The sequence below is a fragment of the Ovis aries genome, chromosome 1, assembly GCF_016772045.2.
Source record: "Ovis aries strain OAR_USU_Benz2616 breed Rambouillet chromosome 1, ARS-UI_Ramb_v3.0, whole genome shotgun sequence".
Lineage (NCBI taxonomy): Eukaryota > Metazoa > Chordata > Mammalia > Artiodactyla > Bovidae > Ovis > Ovis aries.
In genome coordinates this window covers 187,606,175-187,632,827 of record NC_056054.1, presented here as the reverse complement: position 1 = coordinate 187,632,827, position 26,653 = coordinate 187,606,175, and the positions used below count along the sequence as shown (strand labels likewise).

At 41.5% G+C, this 26,653-nt stretch overlaps 1 protein-coding gene and 1 long non-coding RNA gene across 3 annotated transcripts in view; one reads left to right on the top strand and one right to left on the bottom strand.

The window, feature by feature from the left end:
- Positions 1-8,578: 8,578 nt before the first annotated feature.
- Positions 8,579-20,136, bottom strand: CSTA (cystatin A). Its single transcript, XM_004002972.5, has 3 exons — positions 20,022-20,136; positions 10,237-10,338; positions 8,579-8,828 (listed from the first exon to the last, which is right to left on the bottom strand). Exons 1-3 carry the CDS (start codon positions 20,085-20,087, stop codon positions 8,700-8,702), a joined length of 297 nt encoding a protein of 98 aa, XP_004003021.1. The 5' UTR covers positions 20,088-20,136; the 3' UTR covers positions 8,579-8,699.
- The window catches only part of LOC114108801 (uncharacterized), a 72,104-nt gene continuing 60,887 nt past the window's right edge, over positions 15,437-26,653 (top strand). For both annotated transcript variants that reach the window (XR_003585519.3, XR_009601347.1), the window contains exon 1: positions 15,437-15,549. This is a non-coding gene — a long non-coding RNA (uncharacterized LOC114108801). The remainder of the gene's footprint in view (positions 15,550-26,653) is intronic.

The window sequence follows — 26,653 nt, the reverse complement described above, 5'->3', positions numbered from 1 at the left end:
AAGTTTTAGGGAATTCCTTGGCATTCCAGTGGTTAAGACTGAGCTTCCACCACAGGGGATGCAGGTTCCATCCCTGGTCAGGGAACTACATCCCACATGTGGTGGTGCAGCATGGTTAAAAAAAAAAAGTTTTCTAATAAGTCGATATCTTTCAAGTTATGCTCCAAAGATACTAGTTTGGGAAACGAGCGATAATACACCTAGTGCTACTGCAGTGGACTCTGCTTCGCGTCACACTACGTACGGAAGACTGTCCAGGAATACCTTGTAAACTGGGAGATTAGTCAAAGATGTGGTCTCATTTCAAATTAAGAAAAATGAATGTTCTGCCTAGAGATGGGGGATCTAATCAAATACATTAGAGATCATTTAGGTTACTCATGATTTCTGTGTGCACTTAGACTTCTAGATAAGCCTTGATTGTTTCTTTAAAAAAAAAAAAACACCACAAAACATATTTAGTTGAGTATAAACACTGAAGAGTAAAAAAACCCAAAAAGGTCTAAAGTGATCTCTCCTAATAGCGACAGCATTTCCAGAAAAAGCCTAGTTTGCCCACAGCATTATGCTGGGGAGGAAAGTAAAAATGTTACTAAGAGGTTTGAACCCAGCTAGCTCCCAGGTTCTGAGTGCAGTGACCAGTTGAGGGCATCCCTGGATTGAAGTCAGACCTCACTGAAATATTCCACCATGCAAATACAGTTTTCTCTTTGCTCAGTTGTTCAACCCACATTAAGTTTCTCTCTCTTTCCCTAATCAATTGTTCTTTACCTTTCTGAGGACAAAATGTTCCTGTGCTTGTCCGTCCATCCATCTCCTCATCCATATACTTGTCATGTGGATCAGATACCATACCAGAGCGCTTTTTAGGGAGGACTCTGGCCCATAGCTCCCACTTACAGAGCACTCCTTGGTAGCCCACTTTATACCATGCTGATGGGACCAGGGCTGAGCGATAGACCCAAGAACTGGCAAACCTTAAGCTAGCCAGTGTCCTGTAACAAGTCCTAGAACAAAAAGTTGATCAGGACAATCAAATTCTTCAAGGCTCTGAACTGAGAAATACTGAGAAAATGATGTACTTAGCAGTGGGAGGTGAAGCTTGAAGGAGAGTGGTGATGAGGTACAACAGGGGCCGGGAAAGCCCACTGTTCTGCAAAAGCAGGGGCTCAGTGGTAAAGAACCCCCCTGCCAATGCAGGAGACACAGGAGACACAGGTTTGATCCCTGGGTCAGGAAGATCCCCTGGAGGAGGAAATGGAAACCCACTCCAGTATTCTTGCCTGGAGATTCCCATGGACAGAGGAGCCTGGTGGGCTACAGTCCAAGGGTTGCAAAGAATCGAACGTGACTGAGCATGCACGCATATGAAGATGCACGCCGTGAAGCAGAGTAAAGTATACAAAATAGAAGAGAGAATGTCAGCTGGAGCTGGCAGAAAGGTGGACAGAAACAGAGAAGCAGAGAGCTTGGGGAATAGCTGAGACCCATGAATGATTGGCCCCTCGAGTAAAAGCCCACCATCACAGCTTCTCAGTTCCTTAGAGCTGCCTTGAATCCCGGTTCTGGCTGTGAGATCCATTTATATTCGGGTCCCCCTTCTCCATGAGACCTGGTTGATTGGCATTTTCTAGATTTCTCGGCAGATGCATCTTTATGATAAATCCCTACATGACATAAAAAAGTTCTTTTGAACCAAAGGAGTCTATCAAGAACATTTCCAGTCAGTCAGTGGCCAAGCAGTATCTTCTTGTTTAAATAGTTCATTGACATTAGGATATTTTTTCTTCATCCAATCAATACTTTCTCATATTGTTGTTGAGAGCACCATGGATGTGCTGGATAGCCTTTTGGGAGAAACTCCCCATGGTGTCTGAACTTCAGCTCCAGCAAGGAAAGACTCAGATTAGCTTCCAGGTTGAGTTTTGGCTTTTAAATGAGAAACATGCCAGAAATTGATCAATTCACTCCCTTAAGCAAGTAAAGCAATCCTGTTTCCCAAGAAAAAACAGGGTAGGCATTGACTACAACCCTGGGTAGCCTCTTGTCCTCTGAATCTTCAGTTGACCCAATACATCATTTAACCATGTCTATGGCAGAGAATTCTGGGAGCGCCTGACAGATAGCTGGGGTTGAGGCCCTCACCTCTGAAGGCAAGAGTGCATTCTCTCAGTCTCCTTCTTTGGGGTTAGGGAAAATAATTCTCACCATAAAGAACACATTCTTTCTCCCAGATTGCACTTCAAATTTGGTGGGGCAAATGTTTTAGAAATGTAATTTTTTTTCCTTTGCTTGCCGTGGTATTGCTAAGAGAAGACATGTCTTTTGGGGGAAAAACCTGATCCTTTATTTGGATAAGGCCTTTGATTAAACGGCCAACCAACTTCTGAACACCCTTTCCATCAACAATTTATCCAGTTTTAGGTCTATTTTCCTTTTTGTTACTCTGGGAATTGCAACAACTTTGGAGGAATAAATCTACTTGCTCAAGTACCACCTCCTTAGCCTTTAAATAAGCCACTCCCTTTTCACAAAATCATCTGTGTTAAAACTGATTTTAAACTATTCCAGCTGAATACTTTTAAGCCAATTTGCAAATTATTAAGATACATTTAAATGTGGAGAAATGTATTTTCCTTTCTTTTATATTAATCTTCAGTGGAGTTTTACAATATTGTGTTAGTTTCTGTGGTACAGCAAAGTGAATCAGCTATACATAAACACATGTCCCCTCTTTTTTGGATTTCCTTCCAATTTAGGTCACCACAAATCATTGAGTAGAGTTCCCTATGCTATATAGTATGTTCTCATTAGTTATCTATTTTGTTTGTTCTTGTTGTTCAATTGCTAAGTCGTGTCCAGCTCTTTGTGACCCCATGGACTGAAGCATGCCAGGCTTTTCTGTCCTTCACTATCACCCAGAGTTTGCTCAAACTCATGCCCGTTGAGTTGGCGATGCCTTCCAACATCTCATCCTCTGTCATCCCCTTCTCCTCCTGCCCTCAGTCTTTCCCAGCATCAGGTTCTTTTCTAATAAGTCAGCTCTTTGCATCAGGTAGCCAAAGTATTGGAACTTCAGCTTCAACACCAGTCCTTCCAATGAATATTCAGTACTGATTTCTTTAGGATGGACTGGTTTGATCTCCTTGCTGTCCAAGGGACTCTCAAGAGTCTTCTCCAACACCACAGTTCAAAAGCATCAATTCTTCCGGGCTCAGCCTTCTTTATGGTCCAATTCTCACATCTGTATGTGACTACTGGAAAAACCATAGCTTTGACTATACGGTCCTTTGTCTGCAAAGTGATGTCTCTGCTTTTTAATATGCTGTTTAGGTTCGCCATAGCTTTTTTTCCAAGGACCAAGCATCTTTCAATTTCATGGCTGCAGTCACTGTCCACAGTGATTTTGGAGCCCAAGAAGATAAAGTCTGTCACTGTTTCCATTGTTTCCCATTTATTGGCTATGAAGTGATGTGACTGGATGCTGTAATCTTAGCTTTTTGAATGTTCAGTTTTAAGCCAGCTTTTTCACTCTCCTCTTTCACCTTCATCAAGAGGCTCTTTATTTCCTCTTCGCTTTCTGCCATAAGGGTGGTGTCATCTGCATATCAGAAGTTGCTGATATTTCTCCCTGCAATCTAGAATCTGGGCTGGTGGCTGCACTGGCTCCACCTCTCTTTCCTTGGCTCAGGAGCTAGCAGCCAGTTGCGACAGTGGTGGGGGCTGGGCCATGGGCTGCACACAACCTCTCACTGCCTCAGCGTGGGCAGCCCAGCCAGTCCCCAGGCGGCGGCTCAAGTATGGCTAAGCCCAAGCAGCCTGCCTGTGGGGCTCCTGCTCCTGGACTGTCCACCAATAAAAGGGAATAAACTCTATCTATTTTATACATAGTATCAATAGTGTATACATGTGAGTCCCAGTTTCCAGATTCATCCCACTTGGCTTTTCCCCAAATGTATTTTTCAACATTTTGTGAATAAAAAATTATTTTTATACTATTTTTATTTTACCTGGCTTAGACAGATTTGGGTCACACTTCCCCCCACCCCGCCCCACACCACAAGACTTATGGGATCTTAGTTGCCCAACCAAGGGTGGAACTTGTGTCCTTGGCAATGAAAGCACAGAGTCTTAACCACTGGACTGCCAGGGAGTTCCCTGGGTCACACTTTCCATTTTCAATTCTATTAAGGCAGGTACTTCAGTTAAACCATTTTCTCTTTTCCTTTATAGCATAGAAGTATTCAACCCTAGCTAACATTAAAATCGCTTTGACTGTTTTCCAGAGATTCTTATTTAATTGGTCTGCAGTGGGACTCCAACCTAGATTTTTTTTTTTTAATTTATAAATCAAGTGGTTCTAATACGTAGGCAAGATTGAGAATCACTGCACATAGTACTTGATCTTCTTACCCATTTATTCCTATTTATCATTATGTTCTCTTTAACATAAAGTCTACCTAACCAGCAACATGATGTACGTATCCATTTACTCCAGTTTTTAATTTCTGATAGTGAAGTGCAGTAATTGTCTTTGCATAGATTCTGTGCGTCCTTCAATAGACTAATTCTTTTTTATTTTTGTTTTTATTTATTTATTTGGTCAGTTTTGTTTTTGGCTGCACTGGGTCTCCGTGGCCATGCATGCTTTTCTCTGCTGATGGCGAGCAAGGGCTGCCGTCTAGATGCAACGCTTGGGCTTCTTGTTGCTGAGCACCAGCTCTAGGCGCACAGGCTTCAGTAGCTGTGGGCATGGGCCTAAGGGCCTAATTGCTCCAAGGCATGTGGGCTCTTCCTGCATCCTAAAGGTGTCTCCTGCATTGCAAGGAGGATTCTTAACCTCTGAACCACCAGGGAAGCCCCTAGGCCAATTCTTAAACCAGTGGTATAGGCTTTCTATACCAAGATCAGGATAAAGTAAAAATAAATCTAATAAATCTGATTATGGAGTTTCAAATATCTTTGATCAGCTCTTCTGTGTATATAGCTATAGACATTTGTGTCCTTGTTTTCACTGTTCGGAAAATGACTCATTATTAGGCCAGTGGAATCATCTGTGGTAACCCTGTTACCTAAGAGCCCTGTGGTATTAATACTAGCCAGGCAGTGGAGATCTTTTAGTTCATTTATTGAACTAAATCTCTATGTGGTAAGAGCTGAAAGCAGATGTATAGGACAGTTTCCTTATCAAGAAGCATTTAGAGTTGTCAGTGTTTACCAAAAAAAATCGCTGTATTTCAAGTTTTCTCGAACCTCCTTCAGGGTCAGAAGAGCTGAGCAAATGAATTCTAAGCTTGTCTTAGTGAAGTGTAGGGATTAAGAGTATTGGTCCTGGAGGCAAACAGCCTGGGATTTTATCCTTACTTTACTAACTAGCCATGAGGCTGTGGGCAAGTAACTTAACCTCTCTATGTTCAGTCTCTGTAAAGGGGAGAAAATAATACTAGTTACTTTATGAGGTTGTCATAAGAATTAAATGAATTATATGTGGAAAGTCTTTAGGACTCTGGCATAAAATAAGCACTTAATATATACTATATTATTATCTGGGGGTGGGCGATTGGCAAGTGGCACTAGCAGAGTGCGAAACACAGTGGGAGACATTATTCAGGGCATCTTTATAACAAATATCCTCTTCTCTTCCCCCCTTCCTTTTTCTCCTTTCTCCCTTCTCATCTCTCTCACTTCTTCCCCTCTCTTTCCTAAACAATTCAGTCCAAAATCCATTAGATAATGCCAAGGAAGGATTACAATGAATAGTTGTATGTCAATAAATTAGAATATATACATGAAACAGAAAAATTTCTAGAAAGACATACTACTAAAACAAACTCAGGAAGAGATAGTCAGTCTAAATAGATCTATATCAAGTAGAAAGATTCTATTAGTAATCAAAAACTTCTCACAGAGGAAAGCCCAGGCCCAGACGACGTCACTGCTGAATTCTACCAATCGTTTAAAGAAGAACTGATACTAATTTCACATAAATTCTTCCAAAAAATAAGAGAGGAACACTTTCCAACTCGTTCTGTGACACCAGTATTGTCTAGATACCGAAACTAAAGACGTCAGAAGAAAACAACAGACCGGTATCTTTTAAGAATACGGACGCAGAAGTCCTAAACAAAATGCTGGCAAACCAAACGCAGCGTGTAGGAAAGAACTGTACACTATGACCACGTGAAATTCACTTCAGAATGCAAAGCTGACTTACTATTCTCAAATCAATTAATGTAACATGCTGTATCAACAGAATAAAAAGACGAAACCACATTGTCATCTCTAGATGCAAGGAAAAAAGCATTTGACAAAATCTGATGTCTTTTCGTCATAAAAAACACAACATATTAGAGAATATCCTCAACTTGATAAAGTGTGTCTACAAAAACCCCTTAGATAACATCATACTTAATGGTGATAGACTGGATGTTTTCCCCTAAAGGTCAAACAAGACAGGGATATCCATTCTCACCACTTCTACTCAACTTTGTAGATTCTAGCAAGTACAATTAGGTACTTTATTAAAATAAAAGGTATCCAGTTTGGAAAGGAAGAAGTAAAACTATCTTTCTTTGCAGATGACGTGATCTTGAAGTATACGAAAATCCTCAGGAATCTACCAACAAACAAGTTCAGCAAGTTTGAAGAATTCAAGACCAATACAAAAAAATCAATTGTATTTTTTATACATATACAACTGAAAACAAAAATGAAACTAAGAGAACAATTCCATTTACAGTAGCATCCAAAGAATAAATTTAACAAAAAGAAGTGTAAAACATAGACTCCGAAAACTACAAAACATTCTCAAAAGAAATTAAAGAAGGTGTAAATAATTGGAGAAGCATCCTTATTTGTGTATTGGTAAGTTTAACATTGTTAAGATTTCACTACTCCCCAAATTGATCTACAGATTCAACACAATTACTATCAGAATCCTAGCTGACTTTTTTGTAGAAATTTATAAGCTGATTCTAAAATTCATATGGAAGTTCAAAGGATCCAGGAGAACAAAAACATTCTTGAAAAAGAAGAACAAAGTTGGAGAACTCACCACTTGTCGATTTCAAAACTTACTACAAAGCAAGAATAATCGAGGAAGTGTGGTATTGGCATGAGATATACATGTAAATTAGTGAAACAGAATTAAGGTCCAGAAATGAACTCATGGGACTGTAATCAGCCAGTTTTCAACAAGGACACCAAGACTAATGTGGGAAAGAATAATCTTTTCAACACGTCATGCAGCAAAAATTAGATAACCATATGCAAAAGAATGAAATGGAATCCTTACATCATACTATTAATACTTATAAAATTAACTCAAAAGGATCAAAGACTCAAATTAAAAGCTAAAACAACACAACTCTCAGAGGAAAACAGGAGAAAATCATCACGAACTTGAGTTTGACAAAGGATCCTTAGATTTGACACCAAATGCAAAAGCAACAAAAGAAAAAGAGATAATTTGAATTTCATTAAAATTAAAATCTTTTGTGCTCTAAAGAACACTATCAAGAAACGCAAAGATGGGACTTCCCTAGTGGTCCAGTGGCTAAGACTCCATGCTCCCTAGGCAGGGGCCCAGGTTCCGTCTCTGGTCAGGGAACTAAATCCCACATGCTGCAACTAAGGGTTTCCATGCTGAGACTCAGAGATGGTTACCTCCACTAAGACCCAGTGCAGTCAAATAATAAACAAATAAATTTAAAGATTACTTATAAAAAAAAAGGAGTGCAAAGACAACAAGAAAATTGAGAGAAAATATTTGCAGATTACATACCTGGTACGGTACTTTATATCCAGAATATACAAAAACTCCTAAAACTCAATAATAAAAAGACAAATAGATCAATTTAAACATAGACAAATGATCAGAATAGACATTTCTCCAAAGAAGATATGCAAATGAATAATAAACTCAAGAGAAGATGTTTGTCATCATGGAAATGCAAGTAAAAACCATGATAAGAAATCATTTCACACCCAGCAGGAAGAATAGACTCAAAAAGTCAGCTAAACAAATGTTAATGAGTATGTTGGAAAAGTCCAAACTCTCATACACTGCTTTTGGGAGGGTAAAATAAGGCAGCTGCTTTGGAAAGCAGTTCGTAAGTTCTTTGAATGTCACTCTTTGAACACAGAGTTGTCTTGAACCAGTAATTTTACTCTTAGGTATATACCCAAGAGAAATAAAAACATTTATATACACAAAATTATGTAGACACATGTTTGTTGATGTCTTAGTTGTTGAGTTGTGTCTGATTTTAGGTCTGCTCTCTTTAAGGAGCAAGCATCTTTTAATTTCATGGCTGTAGTCACTGTCTGTAGTGATTTTAAGGGCCAAGAAAAAATAAAATCTGTCACTGTTTCCATCTTTTTCCTCATCTGGAGAAGGGAATGGCAAACCACTTCAGTATTCTTGCCTTGAGAACCCCATGAACAGTTGCATTAGGCCTCAGTAATTTTTCTAAGATTTCCAATTGAGATCAGTTTGCATGGAATTTCTTATATCTTAAGATATAAATTGATTTTGAGAAAGAAAAGGTAATTATTATTATATAAAACAGATGAGAACTAGTTGAAGAGATTAATTTATTGGAAAAAGAATGCTTCTTTATTGATGGCTACATTTATTATTAGCAGGAATCATTAATCAGGTGCCAGAGGAAAGAATCGACCACCTTAGGAACATGCTGCTAAAAGCCGGTCAGCTCATCATCCTTGGTTTTGTCAACCTGGTAGCCAGTAAGTGTCAAAGACTGATTTTGTTGAGGAAGGCTTTTGAATACTTTAATGTGAATGTAACGATTATCACCTGTTTGTATCTGGAAGTTGAAAAAGAAAAAGGAGATTAATTTATTTGTGTGGACCCATATCAAACGAAAAATCTACAAACCTCTGAAGACTTCGCTGCAATAACCTCTTTTGGAATAGCGTTCCTGGACCATTTTTAGACCCTTGGTTCCATGGACAGAGGAGCCTGGCAGGCTACAGTCCATGGGGTCGCAAAGAGTCAGACAAAACTGAGTGACTAACACTTACATAAACCTACCACTTTATTTTATGAGAGAAAGGGCAGGCTAAAGACATGGCAAGAGGCATAGGTCCTGTGCACAAATGAAATCCAGAGTTTTAAAATAATTACATTTTATTTTCAAGGATGCACACACGGATCAAGAAAACAGGTGACAGCCTTTTCTGTGATTCTATGTTCTGACTCCCAAATTGGGATACTTTGTCACATGGTTTGAGAAAGAAGAAAATCAGAATTGCCCTAGAAAATTTGGGATGTGTTGTTCCCATATCTGTACTAGAACTTGCTTTATAAATGCCCAGAGGTAAAACTGAGCAGGGCCCAGGGATAAAACTGAGCAGGGCCCAGGGATGGAGAGTCTGGTTTTCCTTCTAAAATAAAGGGATCTTCCTGGGAAATCATTTGTATGAAGACTGAAATGGTAGTTTGGGCATGAATCTGGGACCTAGAAAACTATGATAAGAATTTCCACTTTTGTTTTTGGTTTAGACAATGAACGTTCTAAAATATTTATTTATTTATTTGGCTGCCCTGGGTCTTAGTTGCAGTAGGCAAGATCTTCGATTTTCTTTGGGACATGCAGGCTTTTCAGTTGTGGCTCGCAAACTGTTGGTTGTGGCAGATGGGATCTAGTTCCCTGACCAGGGCTTGAACCTGCGCCTCCCGCACTGGGAGCACAGAGTCTTAGTCACTGGACCATCAGGAAGTCCCCATGTATTTAAATTATATTAATCAAAATGCTTATTTAAAGGGCAAAAGTGGTTTAAATTATTTTCTCAGCTACTGATTCAAACCATTCCTTAAATCCATTCACTTCCGGCACATAGAATCACAAAGCTTTGAGACAGAAAGAGCTTCAAGATAACATCTGGTCCAGCCCCACATCATGAAGATCCCACATGAAGAAGCCATGGTTATGAGCTAAACACAGTCTGAATTCTGAATCTTTTTCTTCATCTTCTGGAAATTAAGTTAGGAATCAGTAGAAGAAAGCCTTCTAATTTCACAAGAAAAAGGGGATATAAATATACCATCATCTGCCAAGTTTGAGAGTTACCACTTGGGAAGTATCATGCTAGGTAGGTGTCCTGATTTAGGACAAGGAAAGGAACAAATGATAAAGTAAGGGTGACAGGGAACATCACATAAAATGAAAGATACAATATCTTTTAGTGCTAAAGTGAATGTTGAAGTCTAACCTTGATGTAGTAATTTATTCCAGCAACCACTTGAGTTTTATATTCTATAGCTGTAAATTCTTCATATGTCTCATTTGTTTTTCCTTCAAGCTGTGGTTTAACCTTAAGAAAAGAGTATGAAATAGAAGTCATATTTTTATGGCAAGACAAGAGAAATTTAAACAACAAAAAATCTTCTCTGCCCGTTGGCCTCCCTGTTTCTGGCCCACACTGTGCATTGCGCGTCTGCATTATGCATTGACCAAACCACCCCGTTAGCAGGAATACCTGCTCAACCATAAAGAGCAACATTCTCTTAGCATCAACAAGACAACTCTTTCAAAGATAACATTCCTCCTTGATCTTGTAAGGTGTCACATGACATACCATATTGGTGCTTAGATCTGGATTAAATAAACTGTCAACTAAACATCATTTGATGCACAGCCCTTGGTCTCAAAAAACTTATATACCTGTGCCTTGACTTCTAATGGGTGGAACATTAGATGAACTTTCTGAGATGCTTTTCCTGGGTTATAATCCTCAAATTCAGCTTGAATAAAATTTCCACTTCTTTCTTAAATCAGCTGATCAATTTTTTGTCAACAAGAGGGAACAAATTCAAAGCTGTATTGAACTCCATGTATGTGATTTACAAATTTGTTAAATATGTGTTTGCTGCTGCTGCTAAGTCGCTTCAGTCGTGTCCGACTCTGTGCGACCCTATAGATGGCAGCCCACCAGGCTCCTCCGTCCCTGGGATTCTCCAAGCAAGAACACTGGAGTGGCTTGCCATTTCCTTCTCCAATGCATGAAAATGAAAAGTGAAAGTGAAGTCACTGAGTCGTGTCCAACTCTCAGCAACCCCATGGACTGCAGCCTACCAGGCTCCTCCGTCCATGGGATTTTCCAGGCAAGAGTACTGGAGTGGGGTGTCATTGCCTTCTCTGAAATATGTGTTTACAAATAGTTAAATACATCTTTGATTAAAAAAAGTGGGAGACCAGTAATTCCTACTAAGTACAAAATGTTTTATTTTGAAATAATTTCAGGGACTTTCCTGGTGGTCCAGTAGTTAAGACTTTGCCTTCCAGTGAAGGGGATACAAGTTTGATCCCTGGTCGGGGAACTAAGAACCCACATGCTTTGTGACCAAAACAACCAAAATGTAAAACAGAAACAATGTTGTAACAAATTCAATAATGACTTCAACAAAAATTGTCCACATTAAAAAAAGATCTTAAAAAAAATTTCAGACTCAAATTTTCAAAAATAGTATAGCATATCTCAAGGTCCTTAATTTAATCACATCTGCAAGTCCCTTTGCCATGGAAAGTTTCAGGGATTAGAGTGTGGCCATCTTTGAAGGCCATCCTTCTGTCTACCAGAAGGGGATACAAGCTTAGATGCCAGCATTCCTGAACCAGCATGAAAAGGCAGCTAACAAATCTCAAATGGAATATGTAAGATTTTACTAAGTCCGTCAGTTTTCAGTACAGGGTACCCCTATACTGAATTCCTGCTCTCAGCTGGGCATCATAGTGCCCACTGTGGTTTCTCTGACTCAGTTTCTGCTAAGAGTAGAGTTCTAATCTTCTGTCTGTGGGGAGGACTGGAAACAGCTTGTCTTTCAGGGTGGAGAATAGTGAGAGGGAAGGACCTAGGCACAGTGTAACTGCTTCTCAGTCTTCCGTCAGTTCTCCTGGTTTCAGCTGCATGCCTCACTCTTGTCTTCCCATTTCTGGTGTTGCTAGTGCTTGAGCCGTTTTAGAGTTCTGCACCATGAATCTGCTTGCTTCTGGCTCAGACATTCCCCCATGTGGCTTAGGCTCTGTCTAGATGACTCAAATCATTTTACATTGTTCATGTTTTCCATCTTCCAAAGTTTTGTTGAAAAAAAAATCCACAAACTATTGTTGATATCTCTGAGGTGTTTGCCTGTCTCTCATTGTCTTCATATTTGCAGATATGACTTTCCCTCCAACCCTCTCTTATCACTTAGAGGGAAAGGAAACAAGTGTGTGTGTTTGATATACCTTGTTTATTGGGAAGTTGCCTCCCTGCCCATAACTGAATATTTTATGTGCATATATGGCTTCAATCAGGCTTCCATTGGATCTAGGGTTCTCCCAAGGCCATCTGGTCCTTCTCTTCAGTGGGCAAATGTTTTGAATCCTTTTCTATTGATGCCTCAGTTTGGGTACCAGAACTGTTTTCAAAGACCTAGATATTTGGGGAGTTCCCTGGCAGTACAGTGGTTAGGACTTGGTGTTCTCATGGCCAGGGCCTGGGTTCAATCCCTGGTGGGGCAACGAGAGCCCACAAGCTGCATGGCACAGCCAAAAAAAAGACCTAGACATCTGCAAATTCTTTGAGGTCTCAGACCTTTTTTGAAGGGCAAACACTTCATGGACCACCAGCCACTTCTACTGAATAGATGGGAAATCTCCAGAATAGATGGGAAAAATGTGATTGTTTTTGGGGGATGGAAAGCAGAGAAAGGAAGAAGACAAATAGTGAAGAAAAAAGAGAAAGAAATGGGAAGAGACAGGGCACAGGAGAGAGAAGAGAAAAGCGGCCAATTGTGCAGAGAGAATGAGCTAGGGGAGAGTTCAGTGTCTTATCGCTTCCCCCATCCTCACCCTTCGGAGCCAATACTGGGTACCTGTCACGTTTAGGAGCTGAGTTGGGAAGGGTTAATCTGGACACTAAACCCTGAATTATCTATTTAAGCTTCACTTTGCAGGTGAGGAACCTGAGACTGTGAGAGAACATGACAGCTAAAGGCTGAAAAATTATTAATTTTATACTTAAGGTTTTAAATACCTTGAATGGTGAGTATCTGATTTATCTTTTTTTGAACCCGGTATCAGACATTTTCATTTCTTATTGTCCCAGAAACACATCCACATCTGTAATTTGGGTCTTTCCATCGTATCTATCTGAGAAGGCAATGGCACCCCACTCCAGTACTCTTGCCTGGAAAACCCCCATGGGCGGAGGAGCCTGGTGGGCTGCAGTCCATGGGGTCGCTAAGAGTCGGACACGACTGAGAGACTTCACTTTCACTTTTCACTTTCATGCATTGGTGAAGGAAATGGCAACCCACTCCAGTGTTCTTGCCTGGAGAATCCCAGGGATGGGGGAGCCTGGTGGGCTGCCGTCTATGGGGTTACACAGAGTCGGATACGATTGAAGTGACTTAGCAGCAGCAGCAGCATTGTATCTATGCAACCCACAAGTCCAGAATTTTCCATCACATAGTTGATTTCAAATGTCCTTGTTCACTTTCATAAGTGCATGGACATTTGACAGACTGTGCACCTTGACTCGGAGAAGACAATGGCACCCCACTCCAGTACTCTTGCCTGGAAAATCCCATGGATGGAGGAGCCTGGTAGGCTGCAGCCCATGGGGTCACGAAGAGTCAGACATGACTGAACAACTTCACTTTCACTTTCATGCATTGGAGAAGGAAATGGCAACCCACTCCAGTGTTCTTGCCTGGAGAATCCCAGGGACAGGGGAGCCTGGTGGGCTGCCATCTTTGGGGTCGCACAGAGTCGGACACGACAGAAGTGACTTAGCAGCAGCAGCAGCAGCAGCACCCTGACTGCAGGTTCACTGTACTTACAACCTGTAGCCCTGCTCCTTCTTACCAGCAAAATGGATTTGTATTGCTCTATTGTTGGGTGCTTGGAGAAGGCAATGGCACCCCACTCCAGTACTCTTGCCTGGAAAATCCCATGGATAGAGGAGCCTGGTAGGCTGCAGTCCATGGGGTTGCTGAGAGTTGGACATGACTGAGAAACTTCACTTTCTTTTCACTTTCATGCATTGGAGAAGGAAATGGCAACCCACTCCAGTGTTCTTGCCTGGAGAATCTCAGGGATGGGGGAGTCTAATGGGCTGCCGTCTATAGGGTCGCACAGAGTCGGACATGACTGAAGCGACTTAGTAGCAGCAGCAGCAGCAGCATTGTTGGATGCTATGAACCTGAATAATGGGATATCAGGTAAGGAGGAGGAAAAGGGCAGAGTAGAAAGAAACTGATTATGAAACCTTAAGTTTCAGAAGGTAGGTTGGTGTTGAAAGAACCCCTCTCCCCCAGGATGGGTGCTAGGAGAGTGAAGACCAGCAGGGAATGGTGGTCCAATGTGGTGGCAAATAGACAGGCCTTAAGCTGTGCATAGCTGCCCCTTACTTTCTTCAATCTGCTCTGCATGGTGGTGGTTGAGGTGCTGAAGGGAACAGTATAGGTTGGGGTCCAAACCAGGGGAAGGATGCTATCAGGGAGGAGCAGCTGATAAAGTGCAGTCAGCCCAGAGCTGTTCAAGCTTTTCTTGTTGCTGCAGAGGATGAATCTTGGTGAGCTGTTAATTTTCTGGGATATGAGGATTTCAGCCTTGCTGCACCAAAGATGCAGGAGTTTCTCCTACCTTCCCCAACCTGTAATCATCCTGCAGAAACACACTTGGGCTATGCATAATTCAGGAAAAATGAATAGAAAGATTATGGTGGCAGCATGGCTAGGCCATTTTGGGGACGTTTTAGAGGGTAACTAAGGAGAGTTTGGGTAGCAGCATGAAAGCACAGTGGGGCTGGTGAGAGGTGACTTGTGGACATTTGCAGCCTATGTTTTGAGGGCCGGAGAAGTATGGGGCAAGGCAACCAGCATACATGAAATAATGGCACCTGCCTTAAGAAAGGAGGACAAGGTCTTAGACCAGAGAGAGGCACGCAGTCAGCAAGGAAAAGTAAATCAGAGGGTTCTCACACCAGATGGCTGCAATCTTCTAGGAGAAAGAACTGAAATGCCATCTGGTCAGGCCATGGGGATTGGAAGGACTGAGAACCTGAGGAGAGAGAGGGTCCAGTTCCACCCCTGTAGGGTTTCTAGAAAAGAACCCACAGGATGTGACTGGAAGGCTAGCTGGCAGCCCCAGGGCCCTGCAGCCGTTGTTCACTGGTGTGAATTCGTAGATTTGTAAAGGGTGAGTTTTCTGGGATTCTACATCTTTCTTAGGCAAAGTTCCCTGAAGCTGGAGTAGAGCTGAGGAGGAAGTGGTGGCAGTGGGAGTGACCTCTGACTGAGGACTGGAATGCCAGAGCTCACAGGGTCATGGAAATCAGGGTGGAGGAGGGGAGGAAGCCACCCATGATGGGGTCCAGCTGGGTGAGCGATGGAGTGGGCTGAGGCATGCGCTGATGCAGATGGGAGGGAAGTGCCTGAGGGACTCTGGTGGGGCTGAACCGCAGCTTCTCTGTACGTGGGGGCAATGGAAGAGCTGATTGATGAGGAGACTGTGGTCAGAGAGGAGAGCACATTTGTGGGTGAGTAAGAGCCGCAGCATGCTAAGCTCCCGGGTGTGTCCACAATGGTGTGCAGATGGGGTGTTTGTCTGTTGTTTTTGTTGCAGGTTTTGTGTGGTGTCCTGGCAGACAAAAGTTACGGTCTGTGGGTACGCCAGGAATGGTATTCAGCAGCCAGGTTTGGCTTAGGGGTGTGTGCGCACATGTGTATGTTTTGTGTGTATGCATCTGTGCGTGTGTAATAATAGCTCTTATTTCTAAAAATAAAAATTATTGCTACAACATTTCTTTCCTGTGTATAAACATACTCAGAATTCTCATCCAGTGATTTTTCACATATGACATAAGATAATGGATCAGCCAAAATGATCCAGAGGCTCTTGCCAGTGGGCCCTTCATTTGATCCTTAATTATGTATATTAAGTATTTACATACTAAGTAATTAATCACACATATTAATAATTTACATCTTAAGTAATTAATTACACATATAAACATACACATTCGGGGTGGGGCCATGTTTGAGTCTTTGTTTCCTTGTGTGTATCCCTTTTCTCCAATTGATTTTACAAATTTCCCTGAGGGTAGGACCAGGTTTCTGTACATTTTCTTCCTATAGCAATTCACTCAGTACTGTGTACATAATTGGTTTTCTCTTTTTATAAAAATTTTAATTTTGGCCACACAATGCAACTTGTGGGATCTTAGTTACCCAACCAGAGATTGAACTCAAGCCCTCAGCAGTGGGAATGCTGAGTCCTAACCACTGGATCACCAGGGAATTCCCAAATCAATGTTTTCTGAATGCAGAAACCAGGGTTGTTTTCCCTCATAATAGCTTATCTCCCCAGATAGGAAAGAAGACAGAAGAGAGGCAGAGAGAATATTGAAGGAGGGGCTTTATTCCTCTGTACTCTGGAGAAGGAAATGGCAACCCACTCCAGTACTCTTGCCCGGAAAATTCCATGGATGGGGGAGCCTGGTAGGCTACAGTCCGTGGGGTCACAAAGAGTCAGACACGACTGAGCGACTTCACTTTCTTTCTTTCTATAGTTCCTTTTGGAGAAGGAAATGGCAACCTACTCCAGTGTTCTTGCCTGGAGAATCCCATGGACAGAGGAGCCCGGTGAGGCTAAATCTATGGGGTTGAAAAGAGTCAGACACCACTAAGCAACTAACACACGCTCTGGACCCAAGTACCATTAACAGCCTTTAATACCTGATACCACCCATTACCATCCAGTCTCTCTCATCTTCAGAACAAAGAAAGTCCTTTCTTCTGCCTTCAAAAATGTTCAAGACTTCTCAATTCCAAGCCCTTTGTTTGGCTTTCTTCTCTTTCTGATCCAATCTCTCTTTCATTCTGATGTCAAATTCCTTGAACCTGTGGTCATCATTTTTCTTTGATGCTTTCCCCTTTACGTGTAACAACCTCCTTCTCCCCTCTTTGCCTCCCCAATGGGTGCTTACTTCAGCTCGAATTCCACTGAGAAGCTCTCCGATAAAAACAGGGAAAGCAGATAAACTTCGTTTCCTCCAAGTCTACCTGATTTTAATAGGTGAATTTTTAAACTAGAAACACATTAAAACATCAAAGGAATAAGACTTCAAGGTAAATGACAGGTAAGTGGAGGTCTTCCCTGGGACCTCATCAAATCACATTAAGTATGTGATTACCTAAACATACCCATTTCCCTGGCCCTGCCCAGGAACCTAAATAATTCTATAATCTTGGAGAAGGTGTTGATTAAATTTCCTCACCTAAAAACTGGTTGGAGTAATATCTGCCTCTTTGGGTATTTTTGTAGGGGGATGAATGATATAATTGAAGTGAAGTGCCTCCTAAACTCTAAAATGTTTTCTAAGCCGAATATCCCTCAATATTCCAGCCCTTAAATGGGAATTGTCGCCTGAGGCTATCTCCTGTGAGCCAGGGAAAGTGAAAGTGAAGTTGCTCAGTCATGCCCGACTCTTTGCAACCCCATGGATAGTAGCCTGCACCAAGCTCCTCCGTCCATGGGATTTTCAAGGCAAGAGTACTGGAGTGGGTTGCCATTTCCTTCTCCAGGGAATCTTCCCAACCCAGGGATCGAACCCAGGTCTCTCACATTGTAGACAGACGCTTTACCTTCTGAGCCACCAGGGAAGTCTGTGAGCCAGGGAAGACAAGTGATAATTGGGAGTTTAGTACTGGAGGAACAGAGCTGCTATGCAGGAATTATTCACCTGAAAGTAAGAACGTTTGACCAGTAATCTCTAAAGTTTTTCCTGGTTCCAAACCTATGATTATGAAAAAGCACTTAACTGGAAAATGTTTTATATTATGCTCTAGATATCTTGACTTCCCTAAATGGGTTGTAAACTTCCTGAGGGTAGGGGCTGTATCTTTTAGTCCTTATGGATCTTCTATAACATTTAACACAATGTTGGACACCGAAGAGATATTCAAGAAATGATTCATTGATATTCATTCCTCATATTGATTTAAAGGGAGGCTGGCTGCTTGCACAGGGAAGGCAAGTTTGCAACATTGTCTTCTCCCAGTGTATTCCCCTCACTCCACAAGCTTCATCATGTCGCGGCCATAAATCTGGAGATAGGCTAGCTTCTTGATTAGATGGTTATTAACCTCTTTGAATCTCAGTTTCATCAACTGAAAAACTGATGTGATGTCTTCCCTCCTTGCCCCAGGGATTATAAAAATCAAATGAGAGGCTGAATGGAGGACAAGGCTATCAAAACTGCAAAACATCTTTCTGGGCTGATGTATCTACTTAATAACTAACTCTTATTCTACTTCTCTGACAAAGTTGAAGCCCAAGGTGAGCAGGAAGAAACACACTTTCAACGTAATTTATATATTTAAGGTGTGGCTTACTGATAGATATTATTAATAATGCAAGGCCTTTTTATAAGTTGTTACTTAAAAAAATCATACTTGCAAACCAAGATAGGCTTTATAAAAATCATTATAATTTTCTGCACCTTCTATCTTCTATATTTCAAATATCTGTTATTCCCAACCCCCTTACAGCTCTGGTCCCTGAAGAGTCTCAGGAATTTTCCCAGGACAGTAATGATCTCCAGCAAAAATTGGAAGTAAACAATTATGATGCCTCACTTATCCATGTTCACTTCCAAGTCATTTCTTTTTTCACCTGTGCTTTGGAGGGATCGAACCCATGACCTCTGCATTGGAAGGATGGAGTCTTAACCACTGGACCACCAGGGAATTCCTTCCAAGTCTTTTTTATGAGTTGCAAGGCAAGTGGTGTTATTTTCACTTCACAGAAGATATTGAGAGTCTTTTGCTGCCCTCTGATTTTAGAAAGCCCATCTCCTGTCAATTTCTCAGAATACCCTGTATTTCTAGTCCTGTAGGCAAGTGAGGTCATGGACCACAGTCTGGGCATCACCAGAGTTGACTAGAAATGCAGAACCCCAGGCCTACTCTAGACCTAGTGAGTCAGAATCTGATCTTTTAACAAGACTTCCAGGTGATATGTGTGCCCATTGAAGTTTAAGAACACTGACAGTATAGGGATTCCAGTGAAGGTATTAATGACTTAATATTATCTTCTTCAAGAAAGGATAAGTGAGAAGGTATTTACTATTTTAAAAGAACAGTTGAAAGGAAAATACTTAGCCCCACAGAATGAGTGATAGAATTCCAGGCAAAAGAGACCTTCTCTGTGCTGTAACATACAGAATCCCATCTCTTCCACTTACACACGAAGCTAGTCTTTGCCAGTGTCACAGAATGAAAGAGCAGGAAGGAATGACATAGGAAATAGGGCAATACTTTATAAATCTAAAATAGTAATTTATATATTTCTTATTTTCATAAAAATGCAATACAATTTTTATTTGATAGGTGATGACAAATCAGACAACACTTAGAAAAATATATTAACCTGCTAAACACATTGAGTTCTATTTTCACCATAATCAATTTTGAAATCACCATAGATTATATCACTTCTCTGTTAGTGTAATCTCCTAAATACTAAAACATTGTCCATTGAGACAAATTTGTAGGAAGTTTGTAAGTGGATCATTTTTATGATTTATTCTACATTTAACTCATAAAAATTTTTTCCTATAGTGTATTTAAAGTCTAGTCCATCGATACTTAACAGCCTCAGACTTTAATTACATGTTGGCTACACTTGGTGAGAAAAGACAAATTTCATCAGAAGCTGAATTAGTAATCCTAGAATCATACATTGTAAGAGCTTTAGCGATGATCCCATAAAAATTCTCCTTTTACAAATGGGGAACCTAAGGCTCAGAGAAGGGATGTGACTTGCTCAAGATCACTCTCAGTTAGGATTATCAGAGATTTCATCTGAAAGAATTTTCAGTAGGAAGTCCAAACAAAGCCACTCATTTCCCGGCGTTCCAGTTTTCCTGTTCACCAACACATTTAGCCCAGGGCCAACCTAGGAACCACGATTTGGGATCAAACCTTTCCTTGGGCTGAATTCACTTACCGTGTTAGCAATCTCCTGGATTTCTGGAGTGGCAGGTTTGGCTTCAGTTAAACCTCCAGGGATCATTTTGGCTAATTGTGTCTTTTCTGGGCAGGATGCTGGTGCTGAAGTGGTCAGGTAAGGGTGGAGATTCTGGTTTTTAAAGAGGCTGTTGTTCACAAGCTCCGCCTATAGAATGTTTTGTTTTCCTCAGAGAGAAAGAAGCACAGGGAAAATGAGTGTGCCTTGAAGTAAGAGTTCTTGCTTCCTCAGTGGAAAACACTAACAGGACTTGGGAAGAACGAGGGGCCAGGAGGAATAAATGGGTGTGTTCAAGGTGTGTTGGAACAAGAGTCAAACTTCTTTGTGTTCTCTTTGACAATGGTTTCATCCTGTTGTCTCTGAAGTATGAAATCCGAAACCACAACCAGAGCTTCCCAGTGTTTAAAACCTCTAACAAAACTTTATTTTTTCAAGGAATACTTTTTAAAAATGTCAAGGCCGATTGTTTAAAACGGACTTAACTTTATTAAAAAAAAAAAGAAAAGATCTATCTTGAGAACCTTGGCTGGATATTTGTATTTTACTTGTGTTTACATTTCTAGAACTGCTTAAAATACAGAAAAACACAAAGGATAAAACAACAAACACCTTTATTTCTATCATCCAGAATTAAAACTTTTAACATTCAGTCATATTGCTTCCCATCTGGTTTGTTTTTTTTTTTTTTTGGTAGCAGTTTTCAAGAAATAAAGTATCACAATTTGCCACTCCCTCATCCCCAGTCTTGCCCTCCGCACAGGTAAACTGCATTGTGAGTTTGGTATCCTTCTAGCCCATTTAAAAAATACTTTCATTTAGCGTGTTTTTAAAAATCTGTTTAAATTTTATACTGAACGTATGCTCTGTATTATCCTTTTTCTATTCAATATGTTTTTTTAGTCATTCCATGTTGATACAGGTGACTCTTACCTGATCTCCCCAGTAGTCAGCCATGGGGAAAGAAGCATATCCTGTTCTCTTTCTAGAGCTTATGCTCTGTTACTCTCAGATTCCCTCTTGACTCTCAGTAATTGCTTTTAGAAGCAGAAACTTCCTCAAAGCACAGGTTGCTCTTGTCCTACTATCTGTCCTAGCTGTTTTTAAGGTAAAATGAGTGCTTCTTATCGATAGGAGAAGAGTCACATAAGGAAGTGCAGAAAAACACAACAATTAATATCTCACAGTTAATTAAATGCATGTTTATTTAAATTTTATTTACCTTGTTTAATAGGCAGTGATGGTCTCAAAAATCTTTCTCTTCATCAGATGTTTGATCCCCTTGTAAATCTTTGGGTTTTTGAGCTTGAACATGGAGCTTTACTCCATCAGTAACATGATTTTCCTGTAGTAGTGTGTTGTGAAGCTCTTCTTCTAAAGAAAATTGAATCCAATCCATACTTCTGTGAAAGCCAGTCTCTTTGTCAAAAGGTACAGTGCACTTTCCCACATGGCCAAATTGTACAAAGTGTCCTCTCAGCTCACTCAAGTGGTCTAGGGGATTTTTCTGACAAATGCAATGGACCAGCTGATGCTTGCTGTTTGTTGGCAGCTCCATAGCTCCCCTCGCTGCCAGGACACCATTTCAGGTTAATACGCATTTATTTTCAAGTACCTTTAAGAGAGTATTATTGGATTGGGGGATATCAATTATTCAGGCTATTTTTACAGAACTTGACATACTCATAAGTTCTGTATTTCTTGTCTTCCACAGGAATTATCTTTTATAGGAGATTTCCCTTGGTGGGGGCTGGGTTTTGGGTGGTTGCCTCTACTAGGCCACAGCGGGTATATAGTCCCCAGACAAGGTCTTATTTTACTCTAGGCTTAGGACTCTTAACTCATGAAGATATTGAGAATTTGGGCTTATCTCTGGCTTTTGGTACAGGCCTGGGACTCTGGACTTCCTCAGCTAATTCTGTTCTACCCACGATTGGGGTGAATGTGTGGATACATCACTTACTATACACCCCATCATTTCCACTCCTAGGTATTGACCTAAAAGGAGTGAAAACATATGCCCACACAAGACTTGTGTACAAATGTTCACAGCTGCATTATTCATAATAGTTCAAAACTGCAATGACTCAAATGTTCACCAACTGGTGAATAGATTTAAGAAATTGTAAAGATTATCCAGCCTCACGGTCGCATGAGACACTCGCTTTGTCTGTCTGCTTCATTTCCAACCAGTAAAACATCTGTAGCTGAACAAGGCTTCTTTTTTCCAGCACAACAGGATGCCAGAGAGTCCCATACATCTGTACATCTAAAAGTGGGTGGACTGAAGTAGATAGAGGAGGTAGGGCTGAGGGAACAGTGGAAGCAGTGTCTGCCATCCCAGACTCCTGGCTGCAAATGGCTGGGCCCATTGCTCCAGAAAAGCCAGGAGGAGCAGGGGAGGGGCCACAGGTCTGTGGCCTCCCGCCTCCAGCAGTGCTCACACCACAGGGAGCTGTGAGCCCCTCTGTGAGTTCAGGGGAGCCACAGCAGCAGCAGCAGTGAGGCCTCTGACCCTGTCCCTCCAGCCACGGAGGTGCCTGCAAGTCCAGATCCCTGCCTGCACTCTGCCACCCCTGAACTTCAACCCCCAGAGTGCCTGAGACCCTGGCTCCCCCCGACCCCCGTCCCCCTGCAGTGGTGAAGCATACAACGCAGGAAACCCCAGACAAGTTTGAGGCACCAGCCATCCTGGAGCCCCAGGTGGCTCCTCTTGTTGCAGAGCACAGGCTCTAGGGGGCTCGAGGCTTCAGGAGCTGCAGCTCACAGGCTTTAGAGCACAGTCTCAGTATTTGTGCACAGGGGCTTATGCATCCCCGTGGCACATGTGATCTTCCCGGACCAGGGATTGAACTCACATCCCCTGCATTGGCAGGCAGATGCTTAACCACTGGGCCACCAGGGAAGTCCTTAACATTTTTCCTTAGGAAAGAATATGCAAACAAGAGAAGCCACTGCAACGAGAAGCCTGTGCACCACAAGCAGAGAGTAGCCCCCACTCACCACAACCAGAGAAAGCCTCTGTACAGCAGTGAAGACCCAGCACAGCCAAAAATTAAATTAATTAATTAAAATTATTTTTCGTCTCCTTCTTAAGGCACAACAACTAGCAAATAAAATTGTAAGATATTTAAAGCATACATTGTGATGATTTTGTATATGTGTACCTTGTGTAAGGATTGCAGCGTGGAGTTAATTAACACATTCATCAACTCACATATTTACCTTTTTTGGATGAGGGTAGTGAAAAACTTCAGTCTACTTTCTTAAAAAATTTCAATTATACAGTACAGAATTCTCAACAATAGTCACAATATTGCTCATGGATCCTCATGCCTAGTCATCTTGTTACTGACAGTTCATACCCTTCCACCAGCCTCTCCTTGTTTCTCGCATTCCCAGCTTCTGGCAACTACACTCCATTCTCTGTTTCTATGAGTTCAATCTTCTCCCCTTAGATCCCACATATAGATGATATCATGTGGTATTTGTCTTTCTCTGTTTGACTTTATTTCATTTAGTAAAATGGTTTTTACATTCATCCATGTTATCACAAATGGCAGAATTTCCTTCTTTTTAAAGGTTGAATAATGTTCCATTATATATATCTTTATCTATATCATCTATCTCATATTATCTCATGTCATCTATCTATATTATCTCTCATATAGATATATATATCTATAATATATTATAGGTAATATATTATCTATTATCTTTATCTATTCATCTGTTGGTGAACACTTAGATTGTGACAATACCATGGTTGCTGTGAATAATGCTGCAATAAATATGGGAGTATGGATGTCTCATCCAGACAGTGATTTCATTTCCTTTGACTATATACCCTGAAGTGGACTTATGTATGTATATATAATACTGTAATAAACATGGGGATGTAGGTATCTTTTCAACACAGTGATTTTGTTTTCTTCAGAAAAGCCTAGAAGTGGAATTGCTGGATCATATGAATTGGAATTCAAGAATAAATCTTTTACCAACCTGAAGCTTTTCTCACTTTAAAAGGGATTGCAGCATCACTCATCTTCTCCTCCTTCTCTGCAGGACAAAGGAACTGATTTCATCAACCACAAAGGCTTTTCGGGACTCTAAGAACAATGTAGAAAAGCTTGTCTGACCCTTGCTCAAGTAGCCTGATTTCTGAGTTGCACTGTGTTATTGCTCTTTGAGGGGACAGGGAAGGGAACTTTAGGGGTTTACACACCCTGGTATTCGTCAGTTGACCTGGCAGTATTGGAGTCGGTTCAGTCAATTGTTATGACTAACGATAAAACCCAGGGTGAGGTAATATTATGCAATCAGTGTTATTGCACCTCTCCCTAGGGGGGAAATTCTGTCCTGCCTGACACACTTGGATCATAGGCGTCTTCCAGCGTGGCTTCCCATCACTATACACCTTGGAGAAAATGGGCACATACATAAACTTAAGGCTGCGCTCAAAGATTTCTTGATAAATGTTAATTCGTGAGTTTGGCTCTGCATGGATTACTTGTGTTGTGGGTTCAGCTTAGTAGTGACCCTAACATGTAATCTGGGGACCCCTACACCAGAATCCCCTGGGATGCTTGTTCAATGCAGATTCTGAGCCCTTTCCCCACATTTATTAAATTACACTCTCTAGAGTGAGCCTTAGAATCTGCATTTTAAGAAAGCTCCCCAGACAAGTCTTGTGGGCATTACATTTAGAGACCTAGCAAATATCAGTGTTGGTATGCTAGGTTTACAGGTGTGGTGGGGGGTGAAAAGGTGGAAATCTGGATGGCCAGTCATGGCCAGCAATGATAAAACAAATGAAAACAGCCCAAAGCAAGAACTAAGGCAGATGTTGTTGTCATGTGCTGTTCATGCTGAGTTAGTTGCAAGTTGCTTCAGGTTCGTGTAGTAGCGCATTCAGCTGAGGGCATGTTTTGAGCCAGTCCTTACAAGTGTTTGTTCTTAGACTTCCCTGGTGGTTCAGTGGTTAAGAATCTGCCTGCCAATGCAGTGGACATTGGTTTGACTTCTGGTCCAAGAAGATTCCACATGCCACAGGGCAACTAAGCCTGTGCGCCCACAACTTGCTGAACCTGCGCTCCTAAAGCCTGCGAGCCACAGCTACTGAAGGCCTTGAACCCGAGAGCCTGTGCTATGCAACAGCAGAGGCCACCACGATGGGCAACCCGTGCACAGCAACTAGAGTAGTCCCTGTTCACCGCAAGTAAAGGAAGTCCGAACGCAGCAATGAAGACCCAGTGCAGACAAAAATAAAATACATGAATAAAGTTATTAACAAATTTAAAAAAGCATGTGTCCTAGCTCAAAGGCCATGTCCCCTATCCTAGCTGAGGATTCCATGACTGGGCAGGTGGAGCTATTTAATCAATAGAGGACAGAAGTTGGTCATAGCCCCACCACAGCATTAATCAAAAGTCAAGCAATATTTTTCTGCAATCTGTAGAATCCCTTTGCCTGCTATGTCATTTCCATTTTAACCTTCCTAGTATTCCTTTTCTCCTGCACTGATCCAACCACCCTAGGAAAGAAGGTAAGGCAGGGTTAAACATTAAATCTTCTCTTATTTTGCATTCATTGTTATTTAGAAATACTATATTTTTATAGAGCACTTTCTAATGACTGAAACAGCATTAAAGAGAATTAATGGGGTTTTGCCATAATATTACTGAAGTCTTGGAAACCTCTGACTTACAGGCTCATTGCACAGAAACCCAGGGGCAATATTGCTAGGAGTTACTCAAATACCCTGGCAGTTTATGACTTTACAAGGTCTCTCAAATTCACCCTTCACTATACCTGATTTCACAGGAATGACTGTCAAAACTGTCACCACCCACTTACTGGATTATTGCTGATGCTTCCTGGCTGGGTCTTATCCTTCTAGTTCCTCCTGAAAATCAAACTCTTTCTCATTCACTTTAAAAAATGCTGCTCAATAACTTCAGAATTTCCTGTCATCTGTCAGTATTAGTTGCCCAGTTGCGTCCGACTTTTTGAGACCCCCATGGCCAGTAGCCTACCAGGCTCCCCTGTCCATAGCATTCTCCAGGCAAGAATATACTGGAGTGGATAGTCATTTCCTTCTCCAGGGGATCTTCCTGACGCAGGTATTGAACCTGGGGCTCTCACAGTGCAGACAGATTCTTTACCATCCAAGCCGCCAGGAAAGCCCATCTACCAGGGAAGTTATCTGTCAAATCCAGTCTAAATTCTTAAGAATTACACTCAGCTACTCAAGGTTCTTCCTGAGCCAGCCTCCTCCTTCAGAACTCCCCTCCAGGTGAGTCCTAGTGTCTCTCACTCCTCTTTCTCATCCTTGCTTTTGCCTCCGTGTTCTTGCTCATACAGTGCCCCTTCGCATGGGTGTTAATCTTCTTTTTCATAAATTTACATTCACTACTGCTTTTAAAAGGCTTCCCAGGTGGTATTAGTGGTAAAGAACCCGCCCGTCAATGCAGGAGACATAAGAGATGAGGGTTCGATCCTTGGGTCAGGAAGATCTCCTGGAGGAGGGCATGGCTAACCCACCCCAGTATTCTTGCCTGGAGAATCCCATGGATGGAGGAGCCTGGTGGGCTACAGTCCATAGGTCGCAAAGA

Coding starts and splice junctions, on each gene's coding strand:
- CSTA (XM_004002972.5), bottom strand. CDS start 20,087: ATGATCCCTGGAGGTTTAACTGAAGCCAAACCTGCCACTCCAGAAATC. Junction 10,339..20,021: donor TCCAGGAGATTGCTAACACG/GTAAGTGAATTC, acceptor TCTTTTCTTAAG/GTTAAACCACAGCTTGAAGG. Junction 8,829..10,236: donor GAATAAATTACTACATCAAG/GTTAGACTTCAA, acceptor TTCAACTTCCAG/ATACAAACAGGTGATAATCG.